Here is a 23,537-nt window from a genome sequence, read left to right as displayed (position 1 = left end):
TAGTAGTAGTAGTAGTAGTAGTAGTAGTGGTGGTAGTAGTAGTAGTAGTAGTAGTAGTAGTAGTAGTAGTAGTAGTAGAAGTAGTAGTAGTAGTGGTAGTAGTTACATAGTGAAATATAAAAAAGCAGCAAAGAGGGTTTGGGTGATCCTGGCACAGTCAGGCTGGTTAGGCTTATCATCAGCTCAGTGCCCTTGTCCCCTCTACACGCAGCCCAGACAGCGAATGGGTCTTCTCCCAGGAAACCCACCCAGAACTTTTCGGAGAATGTGAAGACTCCTCAACACTGCAGCCTTCTGCATTACCCAGATTGTCAGAAGGGCTGTATTCCTGGTAGCAAACCCGGGTACTCTCCCGATGTCAGTCAACATATTGGGAGGTACCAAACCTAAGGCACCGGGAACAATTTGGAGTCGGACAACTTGGTACTTGGGATGCAAGAGTGACATTTCAAAAGCGAGGTCTGCATATTTGCCATGTTTTTCCTCAATCTTGTCAATCACATTACTGTCAAAAGGGACCGAAATTCAATGATATAAATGATTTCATTGGATTTATCAAAAAGGACAAGATTAGGTTTGTTGGCTTGGATATGTCTGAGGCTGTATACGGGCCTATTCCAAAGGATTTTGTATTTATCATATTCCATGACGCCCTCTACATATTCCGGCTGGTACCATGGATGGACCTCTGTGTCAAAACCACAAGCAAGGCGAATACGGTAATAAAATTATCGAGCCAACCCATCATGTCGCTTAAGATACTGTGTCTGTACCAAAGCTCACTCACAATGTCTAGGACAGTCTCATTAAATTCATTACATAATCTACATTTCATATTCACATTTTAATGCAAAATCATACATTGACGGTTTCGAGTTGGAAGTGACTGGTCATGATCGTGCTCATGAGCAGCAAACAGAAAGCCTTCTGTTTCACTTTTCAGGCCAGACGACTTCATCCAAGCGCAGGACTCTGCAGGATTGCTGATCTTCGCAACACACTGCACATAGACTCGATGCAGTGGTCGTTCAGAAAGCCTCTCCTTGAAAAACTGGGCCGATTTGATATGGCACTTCGCTTGGTTGACACTCATTTCTGTACCGTCCAGCAGTACAGAACCATCGACATAATCAACACCGACATTGAGATTTTGTCCCACATCTTTGGCTCGTTTTAGATAAAGTCCCCTTCACATACTACCGATCGCGTTAAAGGGATACGACGGGGTCATTGCCGGATAGTACCTCGTTCTATTACATCAAACCAGTCCCTGGCGAGTGCTTGACGTCCCTCCATCAGGGCCTTACACGTATCAGGACCCTTTCTTATGTACATCGATTAACGAGATACAACAGCATTGCAAATTTACTTAAGGTTTTTTGGTGTTTTTTGGTCTTTATGGTGTTGGTGTATTTTTGGTATGTTTTTTGTTCTGGTTTGTTTTATGTTGTTGTTGTTGTTTTTTGTTTGTTCTGTTTGTTTTTCTTAGGGAGTTGCTTTTCTTTGTGTGGTTTTTTTTTGCGACAGAATATTTTCTTAGCGCTTCAAACCTCACATTTTTTGTTTGAGAGGATAAACCCTACAACGCGGGTATACCACAACACATCATGTTTTCAGAATTTCACGCCCAGCTTGTCCAATGAACGTTTATCTATTTTTGAAACACCTGAGGACAAATTAATTCTTTTATATTTTCCATACATTTTCAAAACACCTCCAGATATTCAGACATCACGAAGAAAACAGGTTGGCTTTGTTCCCAGAATTGTTAATATGTAGTCCCTCCAGAATTTCAGCACTTCAGCATGTGTTAACTGATAGAATGAGTATGATTTTCGCCATTGTTAACAATTCTTCATCCACATAACAATTTGTATCCATGTGGGAATCGAAAACGGATTTTCGTCACGATGAGCCAAGGCTTTAACCACAAGGCTACCCCACACCTGTCCATGACGGTCGGCCGTTAATACGTCATCGCTATCTTGGTTGGTATTATTCCCTTCCCCAGTCGAACCACATTTGGCGACTTCCGAGGTGCGTTATCTTTTAAAGAGAATTTCCTTCCGCCGAGTTTCATCTGTAACAAAACAGTTTAATGTTAAAATTGTTGAAAGGAAAAGTATATGAAGCATATACCGAATCAGAATAATGGATCGGGAAGGATGAACACAATTAATATCCGAGTAAACCATGCATTCGTATGAGCAATCACATTGAAATCCGAGCATTTAATCCGATACATCTATCTGTAAAGATCTGGGGACACTCCAGTCATGTGAACTTTTCTGTTCATCTAATCAGCGTCAATGCTTCTACAATGTAAATTCCCGGTAAGAGTGAGTGAGTTAAAATTTAACGTCACATCCGCATTATTACAGCCATATCACGACGAGCGGTAAAAGTGAACGAAGCCTTCAGACAACAATATCTGAGTTCTGGATCTCGAAAACGAATATACCCGAAGAAATCCGAATGCGAAACTCTAATGCCACGCTCTAAGTGTTGTGGATATAATTAAATCCTTCATTTGTGAGCATTATGGCATGCACCCTCCACATCCAAAATGGTTACGATGGAGGGTATATTTGTGTTCTGTTGACTTTCTTTGGCAGAGATCGAAAGTTTCGAATACGGACGGTAACGAAATGAAACCATATTACTTTAGAAACCCATGCATCCGCCATTTTGATTCGGCGGTCAACGGATCTTCCCTGGCATCGGAGTTACAGATGGAAGCTTATGAGGTCGGGTGGTCATGTTCGGTGACTTGGTTTATTGCGTACCAAGATGGCGTCGGGTGTTACTTATAAAATCGATCACTGGTCTTATGACTCGTAAATGAAGTTTTCCAGCATTAAGCAAAGTTGTCTTTTGTCTCCGAGGGATTATATTTGGGGACGGCAGATCGCCTGTTGCCATCTCTTTGCGTATGGTGCAAAAGGGAGAATAAGATTTGCGTGAATTGTTTATTGTACATATATACAAAGTTGAAACAGATTGTGAGATTCTATATTTTTCTTCTCTCTACTAATTACGTTCCCTGTAAAGGTGCACCAAAAGGCTATCACATGCATCAATTACATTTCAAGACTGGAATGAAATTACGTCAAAATAAATATTAATATCGTCCAATTTGCGTATAAATAATGGCACAAAACATGTTTTTTTGTAATCTGAATTGTTTCTGAGAGCAAGGGTTGCTAAGCCTTCTTAAGTGCAGAAATTTGCTGCCAGATTTGCCTCCCTTAGGCGTGACAGAATCCTATGATCTTGAGTTCGAATCCTACATTCGTCCTGATTATGATTCCGGGTTTGTCAGCACTATACCCATGCTCCTGGAAGTCGAAAACGGCTCAGACCTGCATCATTTCTGGATTTCATCCTACATAACATTAAACTGACAAGTCGTCATGTTACTGAAATACTGTTCCAAATGACGTTAAACGTGACCCACTCAGCCAACAGTCCTCAGTGTCAAATGTTTCAAGTCGTGCTAAATCATGTGCTAGAAATGGTGAAGACAATATTTTACACAGGCAATGACGCAGGACATAACTCTCAGTTGACTGCTTATTTACATGCCCTGTGAAAATCCGGGTAGAAAGTAGGTCTTCAGCAACTCATGCTTGCCATAAGAGGCGACTATGCAAGTCGTAAGCGGCGACTCACGCGATCGGGGGTCAGGTTCGCTGACATGGTTGCATGTCATCGTATCCCAAATGTCTGGATTGATGCTCATGATGTCAGTTCATTTAGTCGTAAATTACTGAGTGCGGCGTTAAACAACAAACAAACGTTATGTATATTGTTATAATTAACAGAACCGGAGCCAACAAAGTAGTAATGTGGTTGTTTATCTGTTCCAGTTCCGCCTTTGTTACAGGTTTAACCCTGTATGTCGTGTAATGAACACGTGATATTTCCATCCGAACACGATCATATGACTGACACTGAACAGCTGATATTTTGTACGGGGAAAATCGTATGGCGATCATATACTTACGATATATTTTCTTCTTTTTCGGAAAACTTGCAAACAGAATTCCTCGTTTAACTTAAATGGGAAGTAGCCACCTTTAACGACATCGTGCTGCCATTGGTTGTTGACGAATGCATTGAAAATAATTACATGGTGCTGTTTCCCATGGAGGGCGTCGAAAGTTGGCTTGATATGAAGCAGAACGTCCTTCCCTCTCATGAAATTGATGGCAAAGCTGAAATTGGAAATTTAAGAATCGTCATAAGATATCGGTTTCATTTCCATGCATTTACTGAATGATTGAGTGAGTTGGGTTTAACGCCGCTTGGAACAGGATTCCAGTTATATGACGGCGTGTCAGCTTGATGTTTGGGGTCAAGCCCGAAGTTTACAACTTTGGGTGAGTGAGTGAGTTGGGTTTAACGCCGTTTTTAACATTATTCCAGTTATATCGCGAAAGCCAGAAGTGATGCAGGTTTCAGACGTTTACCACTTCGGTGAAACCCACGAGCACGGGTATGGTGCTGACAAACCTGGAAACATAATCGGAGCGAACCGGGATTCGAACCCACAATCATAGGTTTCTGGCGTGCCCAAAGGACGCTACTCTGCACAGCGAATCGCGGCACCTTAGATGACTGGGCCACCCGTGCCCCCTTTACCAATTTGGTGAAGTCCACGAGTTATGATATGGTGCTGACAACATGATCGGGGCGAACCGGGTATCTGATGTGCTCAAGTGACGCAACGCTACACGGTGAATTGCGGAGCCTTCGAAACTGGTGCACAAACTGTATGTTGTAATTCAACGTGCAGACCTTCCTCAATAGATATAAAATAGACATAAATATAAATACATTTGGAAACCTCATCGTTTTCACATGCAAGTAAATGGAACTCATCAATAAATGGAATTATTATAATAACATTGAAAATTAAATCTGTTACATTTAAAATACGGGTTTTATTGTCCAGAATAGCATCTGCTTATGTGTAAATTATCTCAAATAAGTCAGCTTCTCATTCCTGTTGAAGACCAAATGATTCCATTGAAGAATCGTTGCCTATCCTTCAGGAACCATTGGGACTGCACCAAGTAAGAACAAGACTATACTCTGTGTCGTTGAAAGAAATTAAACGACACAAGCAATTTTAGCTGATAGGTGGATCTACAAACAGTAAGAGCACTCAGTATCGATCAGAGAGTATAGATCTTGATATCACTTTGAAACGTTTGACCAAACCAGAAACAAATTTCACTAAATCAGACAAAGACCGCAATTCCTTGATTTTGAAATTTGAAAACAAGGGAATCGATGCCTTAAATTTAAGTAATATTCTCAGACAAAGGTCAATTTAATGTTCGAATACAAACACAATTTCATCCAGGTTGTTCAATTATAGAAACGTGTTGGCAGCTCTTGGTTTAAATTCTACTCGTTTTCTACAAGGTTTTAAGCTACTGTGGCAGCTAAGACTCATCATATTGCTATCAACCTGTAGGTCATATAATCACTGCAGGTCATATAATCACAGGTGACTTCTCTATTGTACAATAACAACCTTCCTCAGTTATTCAAATATGGACCAAAATACCGTGAGCAAACTCCTACCAAATGGGATCATAACTTTAAAATCATTATGGATGCTGTCGAAAAATATGCCAAAAATGGGTCAAAAGAGAAGAGGAACCTGTTGAATGTCACAAGTAGAATGCACAAACGGATAAAGAGGAAACGGAATTGGAATAAACCCATTTTGTCCCAGACAGCTGTCGCCCAAAGTCTGGCTGCTCTACATGAAAAGGTTTTAGTTGTTCCCACTGACAAGGCCTCAAATAAACTATTATATGTAAGCATCACAACATTAATTGTTTGATAATGTTTTGGGGCATAAATGATACGTCACATAATGCCACATGTAAGGCTAGTATGTTAACTGAGGATGAAATCTGCCCAAACCATAAATCAGTACTGTCAGCCTTCGACTTGACTCTAAAACCTGAAGACATGTCCATTCCTCTTTTGTACTGGATTCCAAAACCCCATAAAAATCCGTACAAAGAGAGATAATATTGCTGGGTCCAGCAAATGTACCACCAAATCCCTGTCTCAAAGACTGACCATAATCCTTAATACAATCAAGGAATGACTTTCTTTATATTCACAGAAAGTATTTGAGACAAGTGGAATTAATACCATGTGGATTCTCAAAAACTCACACCAAGTTCCATTCGGTCAAAACATTTGATATTTTTCAGATTTGTACACCACTATCTTACATGACAAACTTAAGGAAAAAACTTCATTCCTTGATCCATGTGGCTTTTGTTACAAGACGTGGTGTACACAGATACAGTTACGCATCTATATTCAGAGGTTCAGGACAATTTGTGATAAATGAAAGCCAACGCCATCTGAAGTTTACTGAGAAAACAGTATTTTGAAATGCTGGACTTCCTCATTGATAACATCTACGTAAAATTTGGGGATAAGACATTCAGGCAAGAAGTAAGCATTCCCATGGGTACCGACCCGTGAAGATTCCGGGATGGAATAGGTCTTCAGCAACCCATGCTTGCCGTAAAAGGTGACTCTGCTTGTCGTAAGAGTCGACTAACGCGATCGGGTGGTCAGGCTCACTGACTTGGTTGATCCATGTCATCGATCCCAATTGCGTGGATCGATGCACATGATATTAATCACTGGATTGTCTGGTCCAGACTCGATTATTTACAGACCGCCGTCATATAGCTGGAATATTGCTGAGGGCGGCGTTAAACAACAAAGCAACCAACCAATTGTACTCCCCTTCTTGCGGATCTGTTTCTTTAAGCATGTAAATCGAAATTTCTGTTCGGATTGGCAAAGTCAAACAAAACAAGGTAATATTTTGGCCTTGAAGTTGAACCTAATGCTTCTGTCATATCGATGATCTGATAGCGTTCAATAACAATCAAATAGCCAATTACTTTCCACTGATTTACCAACCTGAACTAGAACTAAAGGAGACCAGTGAGATCGCCTCGTCTCTTTCATATACTGAACAACGAAAGTTCCTGTGACATTGAATAAGATTTAATGCAAGGTTATGTTTTTTACCAAATCTGAAACAATTTCGGTTTGCAACAGATAAAAGACTCATGTAAGTGTTCAAATAGTATTATTTGCCATACTGACTTCAGAAAATGCGTGACTTCATAGAAAACGTGAACATGCCAAAATGTCAATTTACAAATCAAAAGCGTGTGTGTCCCCCACCCCATACCATAACGCTGCCGCCCCCGAGCCGATCTTCCTCCATGACACAATGATTGACTAGCGTTCACCTCGACGTCGGTACATTCGAATCCGTCCATCGCTGTGGCTGAGGTGAAAACGAGACTCGTCAGTGAATAGAACTTTTCCCCACTGCATGGCCGTCCAGCGTAGACGCTGTCTGCACCACTGCGGACGTGCTTGACGGTGGTTTCCTGTCAAAATGGGACGTCTGGTGGGTCTTCTGACGACAATCCCTTCACATCTGAGGCGGCGACGTACAGTTTCGTCGAAGGCCAGGAATGGTTTTTGCAGTCACTGTTGCTGGTTGGAATCGATTTCGGAGGCGTGTTGTTCGAATCCAGTTGTCTTGTCGATTATTGGTTACGCGTGGCCTGCCACTCCGAGAATGGTCTCTGACTCCATTCGTCTGTTGTCAACGTTGCCATAAACACCAAATGGTGTTTCTGTGGACGATAAATTGTCTTGCAACATCACGTTGACTCGATCCTGCTTCAAGCATACCAATGGCTCGCAGACGCTCATTTTCGGACAGGCATGGCATTTCGTAATTTTGAATAATTTTGTTGTTTTTCTGAGTGGTTGTTGTCAGCAATATGCTAAACAATGCATATGGAATCCCGTTAACGCACATGTTTTTATACCCATTCTTAGGTAGTAAATTGCATGGGGCTTGCATAAAAGTCAACTTCTGTAGCAGTTGCCTTTTTGTGACTTGATTCCATACATGTACTACAGTATTGAAAACCAAACTTTACTTGTTTGAAAAATACAATAAAATATTGATGTCACAGGAACTTTTGTTGTTGAGTATATTTATATCAATGCATAACGTTTCAGAGTGACAAGACGACGGTATGATAAGAGGGATGACTTTCCCTTCATGTCGAGCAATATTCCAGCAGTTCCAGCCTTCGGTGTTTACATTTCGCAACTTTTGAGATACAATCGAGCATGGTCTTTCTACCAAGATTTCAAAGAGCGTCATACGACTCTTGCTCAGAAGTTGTTTGATCAAGGTTACAACTTCCAAGGCCTCAGTAAAGCTTTCAAAAAGCTTTCCAAATTTGACGCATCAGTGACAAAAATGATGTCAGATGTAATTTTCTATTTTGAATTGTAGCATATATTCCCATATCTTTTCGAGTGAACAATTGACTTGTCTTTGCATGTGTTTGTGAAGGGTGCCACCTCTGGGGAAGGGTATGCTGACCTTTTCGTGAACACCGGGTATCATTACTATTTGATAGTGATTCATAAACACATGCTCGTGATAAAGTTGGAATTGTACACTCGACTCTGCTTAATGCAGAGATTTCTATTTGATATGGAAAGGGTCTTGTCGCTATATTTTAAGACATTGGTTTATGCTTTGCTATTTTTTATTCTGTCAAGTAAAATAGTACGAGTTCAGCACAAACGAATACGCAAAAGCATAAATGACAAGCCAGTGGGTTGATTGGTTGTTTGTTTGTTGTTTAACGCCACACTTAGCAATATCACAGCTATGTGACGGCGGTTTGTAAATAATCGGGTCTGGACCAGGCAATCAAGTGACTGACATCATGAGCGATTGGGATCGATGACATGCATCAACCAAGTCAGCGAGCCTGACCACCCGATTCCGTTAGTTGCCTACACGACAAGCATAGTCGCATTTTACGGCAAGCATTCGTTGCTGAAGAACCTATTCTACCCCGGATCAAACGACGATGTGAGCTTACACTGAACACATGTCAACAAAGGCAACATATGTCAGCCCCCCCCCCCCCCCCCCCAAATTTAAACCATGAAAAATATAGGGGCCTTAAAAACTGAATATCCCTTAATTAATTTGCATACTTCACGTCGTCGCGCTGACTTGGGTTTCATGTAAACGTCAAAGACCTTCAGGCTTTCCTCCAACAAGCAGCTCACGCGCCGTGATATAACTAAAATACTGTTCAAAGCGGCGTTAAGCCAAACTCACTCACTCACTCACTCGCGGACTGTTGGTAAAACATAAGTTTTTAACATCTCTCTTGCTACCTACACAGGGCTGTCTTCGGGGATAGCACAGAATTTAACTCTCCTCTTTCCCCTCAGGTCCTTTGGTAGTACATAATCGTCTTCCTACAAACAATACGACATATTCTTATCAGACTGCAGGAAGGAAAGTGAGAGAGTCCATGGAGATAAATATGATTCACATCATAGGTAGCTACACATAAAGGACCGCTACATATACGCAGCTACACATCATACATAGCTACACATCATGCACAGCTACACATCACACACAGCTACACATCATACCCAGCTACACATCACAAACAGCTACACATAAACTGCTACACATACACAGCTACACGTCATACACAGCTACACATCATACTCAGCTACACACCATACACAGCTACACATCATACACAGCTACACATCATACACAGCTACACATACACAGCTACACATCATACACAGCTACACATCATACACAGCTACACATCATACTCAGCTACACATCATACACAGCTACACACCATACACAGCTACACACCATACACAGCTACACATCATACACAGCTACACACCATACTTTGCTACACACCATACACAGCTACACATCATACGCAGCTACACATCATACACAGCTACACATCATACGCAGCTACACATCATTCACAGCTACACAGCTACACATCATACACAGCTACACATAATACACAGCTACACATCCTCAGCTACACACCATACTCAGCTAAATATACACAGCTATACATCATACACAGCTACACACCACACTAAACACCATACACCATAAACAGCTACACATACACAGCTAAACATACACAGCTAAACATACACAGCTACACATCATACACAGCTACCCACCATACTAAACTACACACCATACTCAGCTACGCATCATACACAGCTACACACCATACACAGCTACACATACACAGCTACACATCATACACAGCTACACATAGAGCTACACATCATACAAGCAATACGACATATTCATATCAGACTGCAGGAAGGAAAGTGAGAGAGTCCATGGAGAGATATATAATTCACACCATTGGTAGCTACACATAAAGGACCGCTACATATACGCAGCTACACATCATACACATACACATCAAACACAGCTACACATCATACTCAGCTAAAAATCACACACAGCTACACATCATACTCAGCTAAAAATCACACACAGCTACACATCATACTCAGCTAAAAATCACACACAGCTACACATCATACTCAGCTAAAAATCACACACAGCTACACATCATACTCAGCTAAAAATCACACACAGCTACACATCATACTCAGCTAAAAATCACACACAGCTACACATCATACTCAGCTACACATACACAGCTACACATACACAGCTAAACATCATACTCAGCTAAAAATCACACACAGCTACACGCCATACCCAGCTACACATACACAGCTACACATCAAACACATACACATCAAACACAGCTACACATCCTACACAGCTACACATACACAGCTACACATCATACACAGCTACACACCATACTCAGCTACACATCATTACACAGCTACTCATACAAAACTACACATCATTACACAGCTACACATACACAGTAAGACAGACAGCTACACATACACAGCAAGACAAACAGCTACACATACACAGCTACACTTCATACACAGCTACACTTCATACACAGCTACACATACACAGCTACACATACACAGCTACACATACACAGCTAAAGATCATACACAGCTACACACACAGCTACACTTCATACTCAGCCACACATCATCCACAGCTACACATACACAGCTACACATACACAGCTACACATACACAGCTGCACATCAAACGCATCTGCACAGAATATCCGCTTTTACTTATCACACAAAAGTTCACACCATGCGCCGACAAACGCAATACTATTTTTGGTATCTTCCCACACATTGTAAATAATCTTGAAAAAAAACTTACACATAGTATATGGGCAGTGCTTGTGCAGGCTCGTTGAAGTTTGGGCCAGGAATTACCGGCACTGCACGTGACAGTAAAAGATGTCTCTCTGAAGGATTTGAAATGTTTCCAACAGCTGTATAGAGCCACCACCTCAGTTGGGAGAAGGGTCAATCGTACATCAGCGTTAGCTACTTCAGGTGGGTCCAAACAAGCAGCACATCCTGTGACAGATGGATCAGTTTGGACAGTAAATTAAAACCACTTTTAAAGTACCAGCCATTATATATTCTGGGGAGTGTTCTGATATGGGGGTGCTTAAATTCTTTTCTTCAGCCACAAATCCCAGGGTACCTTCCCCGAAAAGTCTTGCCACTATAATGATCCGAGGTAGAATAGGTCTTCAGCAACACCGTGCTGCCGTAAAAAGCGACTATGCTTGTCGTAAGAGGCGACTAACGGGATCAGGTGGTCAGGCTCGCTTACTCGGTTGATGCATGTCATCGTATCCCAATTGTGTGAATCGATGCTCATGGAGTCAATCACTGGATTGTCTGGTCCAGACTCGATTAATTACAGACCGGCGTCATATCGCTGGAATATTGCTGACATGGTCGTTAAACAACAAAATAAAACAAAAAAAAACATTACATTATCCATACGTCAATTCCATTCAATTTATGAGGAGCTGTATACCCAGTTTAAGAAGGCAGACTTTCCGCTGTGCATGTGTTACGATGGGCGACTGGAACTTGACGTGGCAATTGTTGTTGTTGTGTCCATTTTCCTGCAAGTTTGAATGATATTCCAATTATTTAGGAGCAGGTTACTTCTTTGAGTGGCATTTAGAAGTTGGAGTGATGAAGGAAGACGAGTTCTATGGATGAACAACTTCTTTATTACAATAAGTGCGACGTTTTCGGTGTAGATCCTAACACCTTTATCATGCTTGATAAAGGTGTTAGGATCTACACCGAAACGCCGCACTAATTGTAATAAAGAAGTTGTTCATCCATAGAACTCGTCTTACTTTAGGAGCAGGTTGTTGATGATTAATACCCGTAAACGAGGCCTGTCTAATTTGCTCGGGAAAGAAAATATCTTGTTTTAAATAAACCCGCTTCTAATTTGCATCTGTTGCTGTACTTGCCTAGGACAAGGTACAATAAACATCGTATGAGAGATCAGAGTCTATGGTGCTTTAAATGCGTGGACACACTGATCGGAAAAAAATGCAAAGGGCCCTTGCAACAGCTGCAGGTCAGAGGTCAGCTCAAGAATTACGTGATTGTGAACGCTTTATATTTTGTGACTTTTTGTGACATCTTTACATTAGAATGCCAAGATGTCAGAAATCAATGAACTAGCACACGAATTAGCTGGAACTCATCATTTTGTCTGATATTCCCTCAATAGGTGACTTGAAAGATTTAATCGAATCAGCCTATGGATGGTGCTGTAAAATCTCTCAAGGAAAACATGAAACGAGACATAAAAGAAGCTATTCTTTCGGAGTTAAATTTTGACAAACTGCAGGGTGATATTTCTCAGCTGCAGACTGAAAACGACAATCTTAAAGTCGCAGTGAAAGATCAGCAAGTACAAATTGATGACCAGACATCAAAGTTTGATTCATTATAAAATCAAACAACTGCAGCCTACATGGTCCGTGTGCGAAATACGCTACAGTCGGAAAGCGCACGTTAAATCTTCTATGTCAGTCAGTCAGCCTACATGGTCTGACCAAAATTAACACTACTCTTAAAAAACAATATTAAGGTGTTTAACATGCCAGAGGCAGAGGGAAAAGACTTATTTGGCAAATCAAAGGCCGATATCACAGTGAGGAAGGAAGATATGTATGTCATACACAGACTTGACCACGTAAATAAGACAGTCAGTATTGGTCAAGATTACATCAACCGAAGCAAAATCAAAAGTCATAAAAGCTAGGAATCAGATCAGAGATAAATCCACACTGCGATCAGCTGATGATGTCACAAAGGCTAATGTAATGTTGATTGACAGACTGAAGAGCCATGTCGACATCGACAAAGCTTGTGTTTGAATGGAAGGGTCTACGGACAAACAAGAGCGGGTGAACGGTACAAGTTCTACCCCTATGATGACATTGAGGCTATCATTGGCCATGGTTGAATAACAAACTTATATACCCTTTCAAGGACAAACCCTTCTGTGCCCTGTGCAGATAGTCCAGGGTAGTATAAGGGTAACGCTATTTTTCAGGGCATTATCATTTGCAGAAGCCCGAGGTCTTCCATTAACGGCCCGACGAAGGAGGGCAGTTGAAAAGACCGAGGGCTTCTGCAAATGATAATGCCCTGAAAAATAGCGTTACCGTTATTATAGCTAAAATGGATGCCTTGGAATTTGTTATCAAATAAAAAGAAACAACAATATCGATTTTGAAACATTTACTGCAATCAACACGAATGTTACTGACCCACTTTTACAAATATGGAAACGTCACTATTGAACGTTGCGTCACCTACCCCTGTGGAGTTAGCTTATTTGGCGTATATGTATTTAGCGGTATGCAACTGGGTGAGAGTGAATTAGCTCCCTTGGCTGGAAGCACGTGTAGAAAGCTGTACATGCAATGCCGACGCTTGTCAACATTAAAGTATCATGAAGCCTAAGAAGACTGATGTCTTTATTCGAGAACCCGACATGGTGTCAGAAGTGGGATCTTTTCCTCACGGATAGCCCACTATGAACTCGAATAGCAAAAGTATGTACGTTTGATTACCAAGACTGATCTCGACTCGTATGAACCGAAAGTTTGAAACTGGCGTAAAATGGCTGAGGTTGGAATTAATAACGAAGGGCAAGGGCTAGCTCAGTTACAAGTTCCTGTAGTGATGTATAGGGTTTCTCCTCCCGAACAGTTTGATTTTACTAAACCAGAAACGTGGCCGAAATGGTCAAGAAGGTTCGAACGTTTCAGACAGTCGTCAGCGTTACACAAAGAACCAGAAGAGGTCCAAGTAAATTCTCTTATCTATCACATGGGGGATGAAGGGGATGACATTTTATCAGCACTTCACTTAACTGTTGAAGAATCTAAGTCATATCAGACTGTGCTGGATAAATTTGAGAGTCATTTTGTAATCTCTCGAAATGTGATATATGAACGTGCAGTCTTCAATAGAAGAGTTCAAGAAGAAGGTGAAACAGTAGATTCCTTTATTAACTCTCTTCACGTATTGGCCCGCCATTGTGAATACGGTGACTTGCATGATGACCTCATCCGAGATCGCATTGTAGTTGGGATCAGGGATACTTCACTAAGTGCTAAATTGCAGAGTGACAATAAACTGACTTTAGCTAAAGCTGTCATGTTAGCTCGTCAGAAGGAAATGATCACTAATCAGCAGTCAGAGCTCAGGAAATCAGAGATGTCAAATGCGTCCGTAGATGCTATCAAGTCTCGCAAGTTTTCGAAGCAAAACAAGTCTATCAGATACAAGGTCTCAAGAACTCAGAACTCCTACAAGAAAAGGACAAATGAACAACCGTGGAAGCCTAAAAGGCCTTATTGCATGAAATGTGGTGCTAAACCATCTCACAAATGGAATGAATGTCCAGCCCGTGATGCAGAGTGCCATAAGTGCAAGAAAAAAGGACATTACAGTTCAGTCTGCCTTAATAGTAAAACGGTAGAAGAATGTGTGACAGATGATGTTGAAGAATTTTTCGTGGGAGAACTAGATGAGCCTGCATCGAAAAATGGACCATGGATGACAAACATTTCCGTTAACGGAACTTCACTGAGGCTGAAAGTAGATTGTGGGGCCGATGTAACTGCCATTCCGGAACAATCATATTATCAACTGAAAGGTGCAACCTTGAAACATACCAACAAACGTTTGTTAGGCCCAGCGAGATCCAGACTGGAAGTGTTAGGAGTTTTCAGCTCGCAGTTGAAGAAGGGCGAGAAACTTACCACCCAGGATATCTACGTTGTGAAAGGTCTAGAACGCCCTCTCCTCGGACGACCTGCTATCAACGCATTAGAACTTATCAAGTTCGTTGACAAAGTCACAACTGAAGAAGTGGTTGGACAATTTCCCAAAATATTTGAAGGACTTGGTGAGATTCCTGGTGAGTATGACATCCAGTTGAAAGAGGATGCTGACCCTTTTTCACTGAACGCACCAAGACGTGTTGCAATCCCGCTACTTGAAAACGTTAAACAAGAACTTCAGAAGATGCAGGATGCAGCTGTCATTGAGCCTGTCACAGAACCAACTGACTGGTGCTCGGGAATGGTTGTGGTACCCAAGGGAAAGACTGGTGTGCGCATATGTGTAGACCTTACACAGCTGAACAACAGTGTCAAAAGGGAAATATTTGCAATGCCATCAGTAGATCACATCTTGGGGCAGATTAAAGATGCAAAGATCTTCTCTCGTCTTGACGCAAATTCCGGATTCTATCAAATTAAGTTATCTGAAAAATCGTCAGAACTAACAACCTTCATCACTCCATTCGGACGCTTTAGATTCCGAAGGATGCCGTTTGGAATATCGAGTGCTCCAGAAATATTCCAACGCAAGATGTCACAAATACTTGAAGGCTTGCCAGGTGTCATCTGCCTGATTGATGATATTCTCATCTACGCCACAACACAACAAGAACATGATGAACGTCTGATCAACGTGCTGAAAAGGATCTCTGACAACGGAATCACCCTAAACAAGGCCAAATGTGAATTTGGTAAAACCAAACTTCGTTTCCTGGGACAGATCATCAGTGAAAAAGGTGTCGAAGCAGATCCTCAAAAGGTTAGTGCGATCGACAACATGAAACCACCAAAGGATCTAACTGAGTTGAGGAGATTCCTTGGCATGGTAAACCAGATGTCCAAATTCTCAAGTTCCCTGGCAGAGAACACAAAGCCTCTGAGGGACCTCCTGCACAAGGACAGTGCTTTCCTGTGGGGAGAAGCTCAACAGATATCGTTTGACAGGATTAAGTCACAGCTATGTCAAGCTCCTACATTGGCGATGTATGACCCTGTGAAAGAAACAAGGATTTCAGCGGATGCATCAAGCTATGGCATAGGAGCTGAGCTAAAGCAGCAACAGGAAGATGAGTCATGGCGTCCTGTGATGTTTGCTTCAAGATCGCTGTCGGACACAGAACAGCGATATGCCCAGATTGAAAAAGAAGCATTGGCCATAACCTGGGCGACAGAACGTTTCAATGACTTCGTTCTCGGCAAACACTTTCAAGTGGAAACGGATCACAAGCCATTAGTGGCAATCCTGGGATCCAAGTGCCTCAACGACCTATCTCCTAGACTACAGCGGTTTAGGATGCGACTGATGAGATACAGCTACATAGTTTTTCACACCCCTGGGAAGAACTTGACTGTAGCTGACACCCTCTCCAGAGCTCCAGTGGAGGAAATACCACCGAGAATGGAAAAGAAACTGGAAGAGGAAACTGAAATGTATGTTGAAATGGTTATCAGACACTTACCAGCTTCAGATGCAAAACCGCAACAAATCTCAACAGAGCAGCATTCTGAATATTCTAGGATCTTCAGTTTCGTCCAAAATGGATGGCTTGCATATCACTCTCTACAGGGGGAGGAAAAGAGGTTATACAGGTTTCGGAACAACCTGACAGTAGTGAATGGCCTACTTCTCAAGGACAACAGATTGGTCATCCCCAAAACACTTCGCCCAGAAATGATGGGGAAAATCCACGCAGCTCATCAAGGGATACGAAAGTGCAGGGAACGAGCGCAGACATCGGTGTGGTGGCCAGGACTGAGTACTGAGTTAAAGTCGGTCGTTGAGAATTGCAAGGTATGTTCGAAATACAGACCAAACCGGAAAGAGCCTCTGATGCCCACACCCTTACCTGAAAGGCCTTGGCAGAAAGTAGGGACCGATTTGTTCGAACTGAACAAAACCATGTATCTGATTGTGGTCGATTACTTCTCCAGATATGCTGAAATAGCTAAGCTGTCCTCGACAACCTCAACTAGCATCATCAACAATCTGAAGTCAATATTCTCAAGACATGGAATACCGGAAACAGTAATCTCTGACAACGGGCCTCAGTATGCATCAACAGAATTTCGAGAGTTCGCCAGCAAGTACAACTTCAGTCACATGACCAGCAGTCCATTGTACGCAAGAAGCAACGGCGAAGCAGAGCGTGCGGTGCAATCATGTAAAAACATTTTGCGGAAAGCTGAAGACCCTCATCTTGCTATGTTGGAATATAGAACAACCCCTCTCACAGGCAGATTATCTCCAAGTGAACTGTTGATGGGCAGAAAACTGCGAACATGTCTGCCAAAACATCCGATTCAGTTACAGCCGACAAGTGTTAACCACGAGCACTTTCAAGACCTCGACTCAAAACAGAAGTTGGCGACAAAACACAACCATGATCTACGTCACAGAGTGAAAACACTCCCACAGTTGAATCCAGGCGACTCTGTCTGGTTGAACAAATCCGAGAGCAAAGTTGTTCGGAAAGCAGATACCCCCAGATCCTACATCGTGAACACACCAAGTGGGGAAGTACGGAGGAACCGATCAGATCTACGCAAGATTCCTACACCGGAAACCTCAAGAGACAAAGTTTGTGACTCTGAGGTCAACCGAAATACGGACTGCAACATCACACCCCAGTGTCCACCAGGAACACCAAACAGACACTCAGACACTAAAACCAGAGTTGGAAGAATTTCCAGACCTCCCCAGAGACTTGATCTCTGATGAGACTTTGGGGTGAAATGTTGAGTTGTTGATCAATCCAGTTTTATTGTTTTAGTTAAGTGTTCAACAATGTGACTGTAACAAGGTTAAACAGTCATGTTGAATCATTGACCTTTCTTCATTTGCTCTTTAGTAAAGACTCTTTTGTCAAAAGTATTGTATGTGAGAATGAATATTTGACAGATGAAATTGTTAACTTAGTTTAGCAATACTCTAATATGCCATTCAGATTCACAAGTTATTTTCTGGTTTGTAACAATAGGCTTACCAATAACTTTAATAGCTCAGAAAGGAGGATGTGGAGTTAGCTTATTTGGCGTATATGTATTTAGCGGTATGCAACTGGGTGAGAGTGAATTAGCTCCCTTGGCTGGAAGCACGTGTAGAAAGCTGTACATGCAATGCCGACGCTTGTCAACATTAAAGTATCATGAAGCCTAAGAAGACTGATGTCTTTATTCGAGAACCCGACAACCCCTATCCTATGACGTCACCTAACAACGGGCGTGATAATGGCCCGTCGTCAAGTAAAATGGGGAGACAAATACTTGGAACAGTGACAATGCATTGTGATCAATTTGTTGTCGTCACAAGCTTCACATATATTTTTAGTTTCTCTTAGTCGGCGTTACGCTCAACAAGGATGATAATACTTTTAAGCCATGAAGTCGCTTTGTTTGTTTGTTATTACTACGAGTATTATTTGTTTCATCATGTGTTTACCATGTGCTCTGGACCAATCACGACCACAGCTGCAAAGTTATATTACTGCTGCTTCATTGATATTTGGACTTTGCCTGAACTATTATCTCTCTCCACATTGTCGTGGGCCAGTTTAATTTCTGTCGGGACACTCCCGCATGAGTAGCACCCCTAAACACTTTTTTATTTTTAATCTGCACGCGGTCTCCAAGCTGAACGCAATGACAAATTTAACTTTGTTCGTTAAAAAAGCTTCCTTTGTCTTCTTGGAAGAAACTCATGGTAGTTTACAAAATGAAAATACATGGGCAGCTGAATGGGGATAAAGTGGCCATTTCTCTCATGGTAGTTTGTTTGTTTGTTGTTTAACGCCGCACTGTAATGGAATTGACGTATTGATAATAGAATGGGTTTTTTTATTTTATTTTGTTGTTTAACGACGATCTCAGCAATATTCCAGCTATGTGACGGCGGTCTGTAAATAATCGAGTCTGGACCAGACAATCCAGTGATTGACATCATGAGCATCGATCCACGCATTTGGGATCGATGACATGCATCAACCAAGTTAGCGAGCCTGTCCACCCGATCCCGTTAGTCGCCTGTTACGACAAGCATAGTCTCCTTGTACGATAAGCATGGTCGCCTCTTACGGCAAGCATCTCATGGCAGTACACATAGTGCAGAAGTAATGGTCCTCATGTAAAATTATTTTGAATATCAAATTTATGAAATGATTGTCGACGACCATAGTCGCTTTAAAATTTGAGATATTACCACTGAGGATTATCGATTCTCGATTTTAGACATATACGGTCCCAACAACTCACTAATTTCTTCCAAGACCTTGTATTTGAATAAAAACAACTTCAGGGTTCAGTTATATGGGGAGCAGATTGGAATGTTGTTCAAGATCACTTAAAAGATACACATAATTTCAAAGGTAGAAATAACCCTCTAGCACATACCAAAATTAGGAAAATCAAAGAGAAACTAGACTTGGACAATATTTAATCCAGCAAACGAGAAATAAACATGGCGAAAAAACAACTCTATCATACAAAGTAGATTAGACTATGTTCGTGTCTCTGAAGGTGTTGTCACTTGTTAAATCTGCATGTATAGGAATATGTTATAGATCAGACCACTTATTTGTTTCCCTTGAATTGACATTAAATCCTATTGAACAAAGACCGGGTTATTGGAAACCATCCTCATTGTAACCATCTCCCCGAGGCAAGAGAATTAACTGACTTTAAAAGTCCAGTTTCCACCCTTGCCGAGCTAGGCTGGAATTCTTTGGCTCGATCGTGGCGCCACCAGTGGCTATTGCGAGTTAGGTCCCTTCTACGCCTCTCCTACGGACCAATAAGATTCCACCTCTCGTATCACTTGCATTTGCTTCAAACAAAATGGCGGCGCCCAGTCAAGATGATCTGATCGATAATCAAGATCAATTTTGTGATAAAACGGGCCTTACATCGCGAAGTGCACCAAATCACGTGAGCACCTTGATTAAAACTTTGAAAAGATTTGGAAAATATCTGTTGACAACAAGTTTGCGGTGCACATGCTATGCAAATCCTGCAATCGACCGAAATCTGCATGACACTTAACGAACCGGATTTCGATTTCGTTGCGCGATTTTGATTTGACTATGCATAAACTCGTTAATCCAGCCAAAATGTAACGCCATAAAACCAGCCTAGGTTTCGGCTAGGGTGGAAACTGAACTTTTTAGTCATTTAACTCTCTTGCCTCGGAAAGATAACATGAGTTAAGATACATTACTTTCGTGAAAAATACGATTAAAAGTACACTTGATGAATACCACGTATCGTGTCTCATAAACTTGATGAAGCATCATCCTACTGCAACAATTTATATACTAGTCATAACGATGACAATTGGGAAAATTTCTCAATACCCTTCACAAGCATAGAAGTGAAACTGGAGCAAGATAAACGAGATCATTGTGAAGGTGACATTTCTCTCAATGAATGTGCACAAACATTGCATAGATGAAAAATGGAAAACATCCAGGCCCAGATGGCTTTTCAGGCGAAGTTCTTCTGGAGAGATATTGGTATTGTGGTATGGGTATCAATTGTATTAACATATGCAGTCGGCAACCTGTCCAACTTCCAAAGACATTATTACCTGTATCCACAAAGAAGGTCGCGATCGACGTTTCTTGAAAAATTGGCGTCCAATAAATCTACTCAATGTAGACTTTAATATAGCATCTGGGGCAATGTCTTGGGAAAACATGTCTTGCCAGAAATAATTAGCGAGACACAAACTGGCTTTCTTAAGGGTCGTTTTATTTGGGAAAATACACGAACATTTTACGACATTTTGAATCATTGTGAAATACATGAAATACAAGGCTTACTTGTTACTGTAGATTTTGAAAAGGCTTTTGATAGCGTTGAGTGGGATTTTATATATGAAGCTAAAGAGGCTTTCAACATTGGTCCAACTTTCCAATACTGGGTCAAACCTTTCCAGAAAAATAGATGCAGTGCAACAATAAACACGAGACATATTTCGAACTATTTGATACTCGATCCATTGTCCCAAGATACATTTATCATATGTGCTGAGCTACTTTCAATTTCAATTAAAAATAACATAAAAGGTATTGATATAAAGGAGTAGAATACTTAATACTCCAATATGAAGAAAGAGATCAGAAGAAGAGAATTGATAAGTATACTAAGAAAGATTTGCTATTGCTTCAGATTTGAAAATCAATTGTGACAAGAGTATGGCTACTTGAATTAGTTCTAATAAGAAGTCAACTGTACCCATATTCCTTTGCGTTGGTCAAAAGAACATTTTAAAATTCTATGCATCATGTTCTCGACAAATCTACAAGGTAAGATTTCTATAAATTTCGAAATACAGATGAGAAAAGCAAGGAAAATATGTTCCTCTTAGCAAAAAAATACAATGAACTCTACGGGGTAAAATAACAATCATAAAACCCCGAATTATGCCCCCTTTAACTCATCTTTTGTTCAGCCCGACTAACGGATGCGACTATCGGGATCGGTTGGTCAGGCTCGCTGACTTGGTTGATGCATGTCATCGTATCCCCATTGTGTGCACGGATCCGTGCTCATTATGCCAATCACAAGATTGTCTAGTCCAGACTCGATTATTTACAGACAGCCGTCACGTAGCTGGAATATTGCTGAGTGCGGCGTTAAACAACAAATAAACAAAACAAACATTGGGACGATAAGTCATTTCATGAAGGCTACTCTAGTCAGTAGGAAGTTCACTTTGCATGTTATACAACTGATTGAAATTACCATACACAAATAACGGTTCATCTGAGATTCGCAAGGTGGAATTGCATTAGTTGATATTCTAACGACTGTCCAAGAGGGCCGAATCTCATTTGCAAAATGAAGTTCAAGGACGTAAGTAAAAGCTGTGATAAATGGTGGAAAGATGCTTGTGATGTTTTGTTTTTTAGTGATGCTCTGAACCTGCTCCGAACGCCGTCCCCTGCGGTTCACACAGACATTTCTTCTGTTTTAGCAATAACATACCCCATGACATTAAATAGTGTATCATTATTTCTTCGGGGTACGATGACAATGCTATCAGTCAAATAACAAAGCCGACCTCCCGACCACTGTTTCAGACGGGCGTTTATGACACACATCGGGTTTTAGGGATCTGATCTGACCCGGAATGCATATTGATAAATTCTCTGCCAAACAAACAGGAAATCATAGTTGTGTTGTGACCCTCCGGTTTACAGCGGCTTTTTAGGCCTAGTAACATTTTGATAACTCAAGTAAGCTTTTCGGTCAAATCAAATTTAGTGTATACTTTCTTTTAGCAAATGTCTGACACGGTCTGAAAATGAGCAAATGTACCAGTAGAGTTGTACCATTTTGGCCTGTGAAATATATTTGACGGGTATTAAATGTGTACTCACTCTTTCCATTTGCATCCAGGTCAGAGAACCCGATGTTCTCTGTACCGACCGTCTTTTTCCCATCCAGTACCTCTCACATGACATCTCTGCAGCGTCATACGCTACAGCCAGACAAGCTGAATTTACAGCGCACCCCTTCTTACAGGCCTCTATGCCAACCTGAGCAATGACCTGAGATACCGCTTCACCTGCAACAGATGTGTAAGCTCCTCTCATATACAGGTTACATGTCGCGGTATGTAGTTGCAAAATGGACCGCCTCCGTCGTCTAGTGGATAAGAACGTCTACACGTTTAGTTTCATTCCTTAAGACGTTAAAAGAATGTATTTTTTTGTACCCTGTCTGGCGCTTGGCATGAATGGGATTAAACAAGGACTGGTCGGCTCGAAGTCAGGATACTGTGTCTGAGTGGGATATTCATGTAAAAAAGCGGCAGTGGGCTAGCACCATAAAACCGGTATCAGTCCGGGTTGGTACGAGAACCAGCACACACACACACACACACACACACACACACACACACACACACACTCGCACGCACACATACACGCACGCACGCACGCACACATACACGCACGCACACATACACGCACGCACGCACGCACGCACACATACATACACGCACGCACACACACACACGCACACATACACGTGGATTCATGTCGCCATGTAAGTGCAATAATCTTGAACGCGATGTTAAACCGTTCAACGTTAAACTTCCATCTTGGCAACTATCCCAATGTTACAAAATAAATGACAGTATTCTGGACGTAATAATGCAAAAGATATTTGAAATATTGATGCAAACCTTCAACTGCCTTGAAATTCAGGATTATTAAAATGTACACCGCTACATGCACCTGGGCCATGCTTGGAAGGAAACGCTATCTGGAACCA

General features: G+C 41.5%; 1 protein-coding gene across 1 annotated transcript; it reads right to left on the bottom strand.

Annotated features, from left to right (window-relative positions):
• Nucleotides 1-872: 872 nt before the first annotated feature.
• LOC139469817 (uncharacterized) lies at nucleotides 873-23,514 on the bottom strand. The gene is made up of 7 exons (XM_071252115.1): nucleotides 23,449-23,514; nucleotides 22,640-22,827; nucleotides 11,912-12,002; nucleotides 11,237-11,439; nucleotides 9,293-9,372; nucleotides 4,007-4,217; nucleotides 873-2,080 (listed from the first exon to the last, which is right to left on the bottom strand). The coding sequence occupies exons 1-7, from the start codon at nucleotides 23,507-23,509 to the stop codon at nucleotides 1,967-1,969; spliced, it is 948 nt and encodes a 315-aa protein (XP_071108216.1). The 5' UTR covers nucleotides 23,510-23,514; the 3' UTR covers nucleotides 873-1,966.
• Nucleotides 23,515-23,537: the final 23 nt, after the last annotated feature.

The sequence above is a fragment of the Haliotis cracherodii genome, unplaced genomic scaffold (assembly GCF_022045235.1).
Source record: "Haliotis cracherodii isolate W230 unplaced genomic scaffold, xgHalCrac1.p SCAF_2, whole genome shotgun sequence".
NCBI lineage: Eukaryota > Metazoa > Mollusca > Gastropoda > Lepetellida > Haliotidae > Haliotis > Haliotis cracherodii.
Note: the sequence above shows the minus strand (reverse complement) of the source record. Positions and strands in the feature narration are given on the sequence as shown.

Coding starts and splice junctions, on each gene's coding strand:
- LOC139469817 (XM_071252115.1), bottom strand. CDS start 23,509: ATGGCCCAGGTGCATGTAGCGGTGTACATTTTAATAATCCTGAATTTC. Junction 11,440..11,911: donor AGTCTGCCTTCTTAAACTGG/GTATACAGCTCC, acceptor CATCTGTCACAG/GATGTGCTGCTTGTTTGGAC. Junction 4,218..9,292: donor ATCCCCGAAGACAGCCCTGT/GTAGGTAGCAAG, acceptor TTCCAATTTCAG/CTTTGCCATCAATTTCATGA.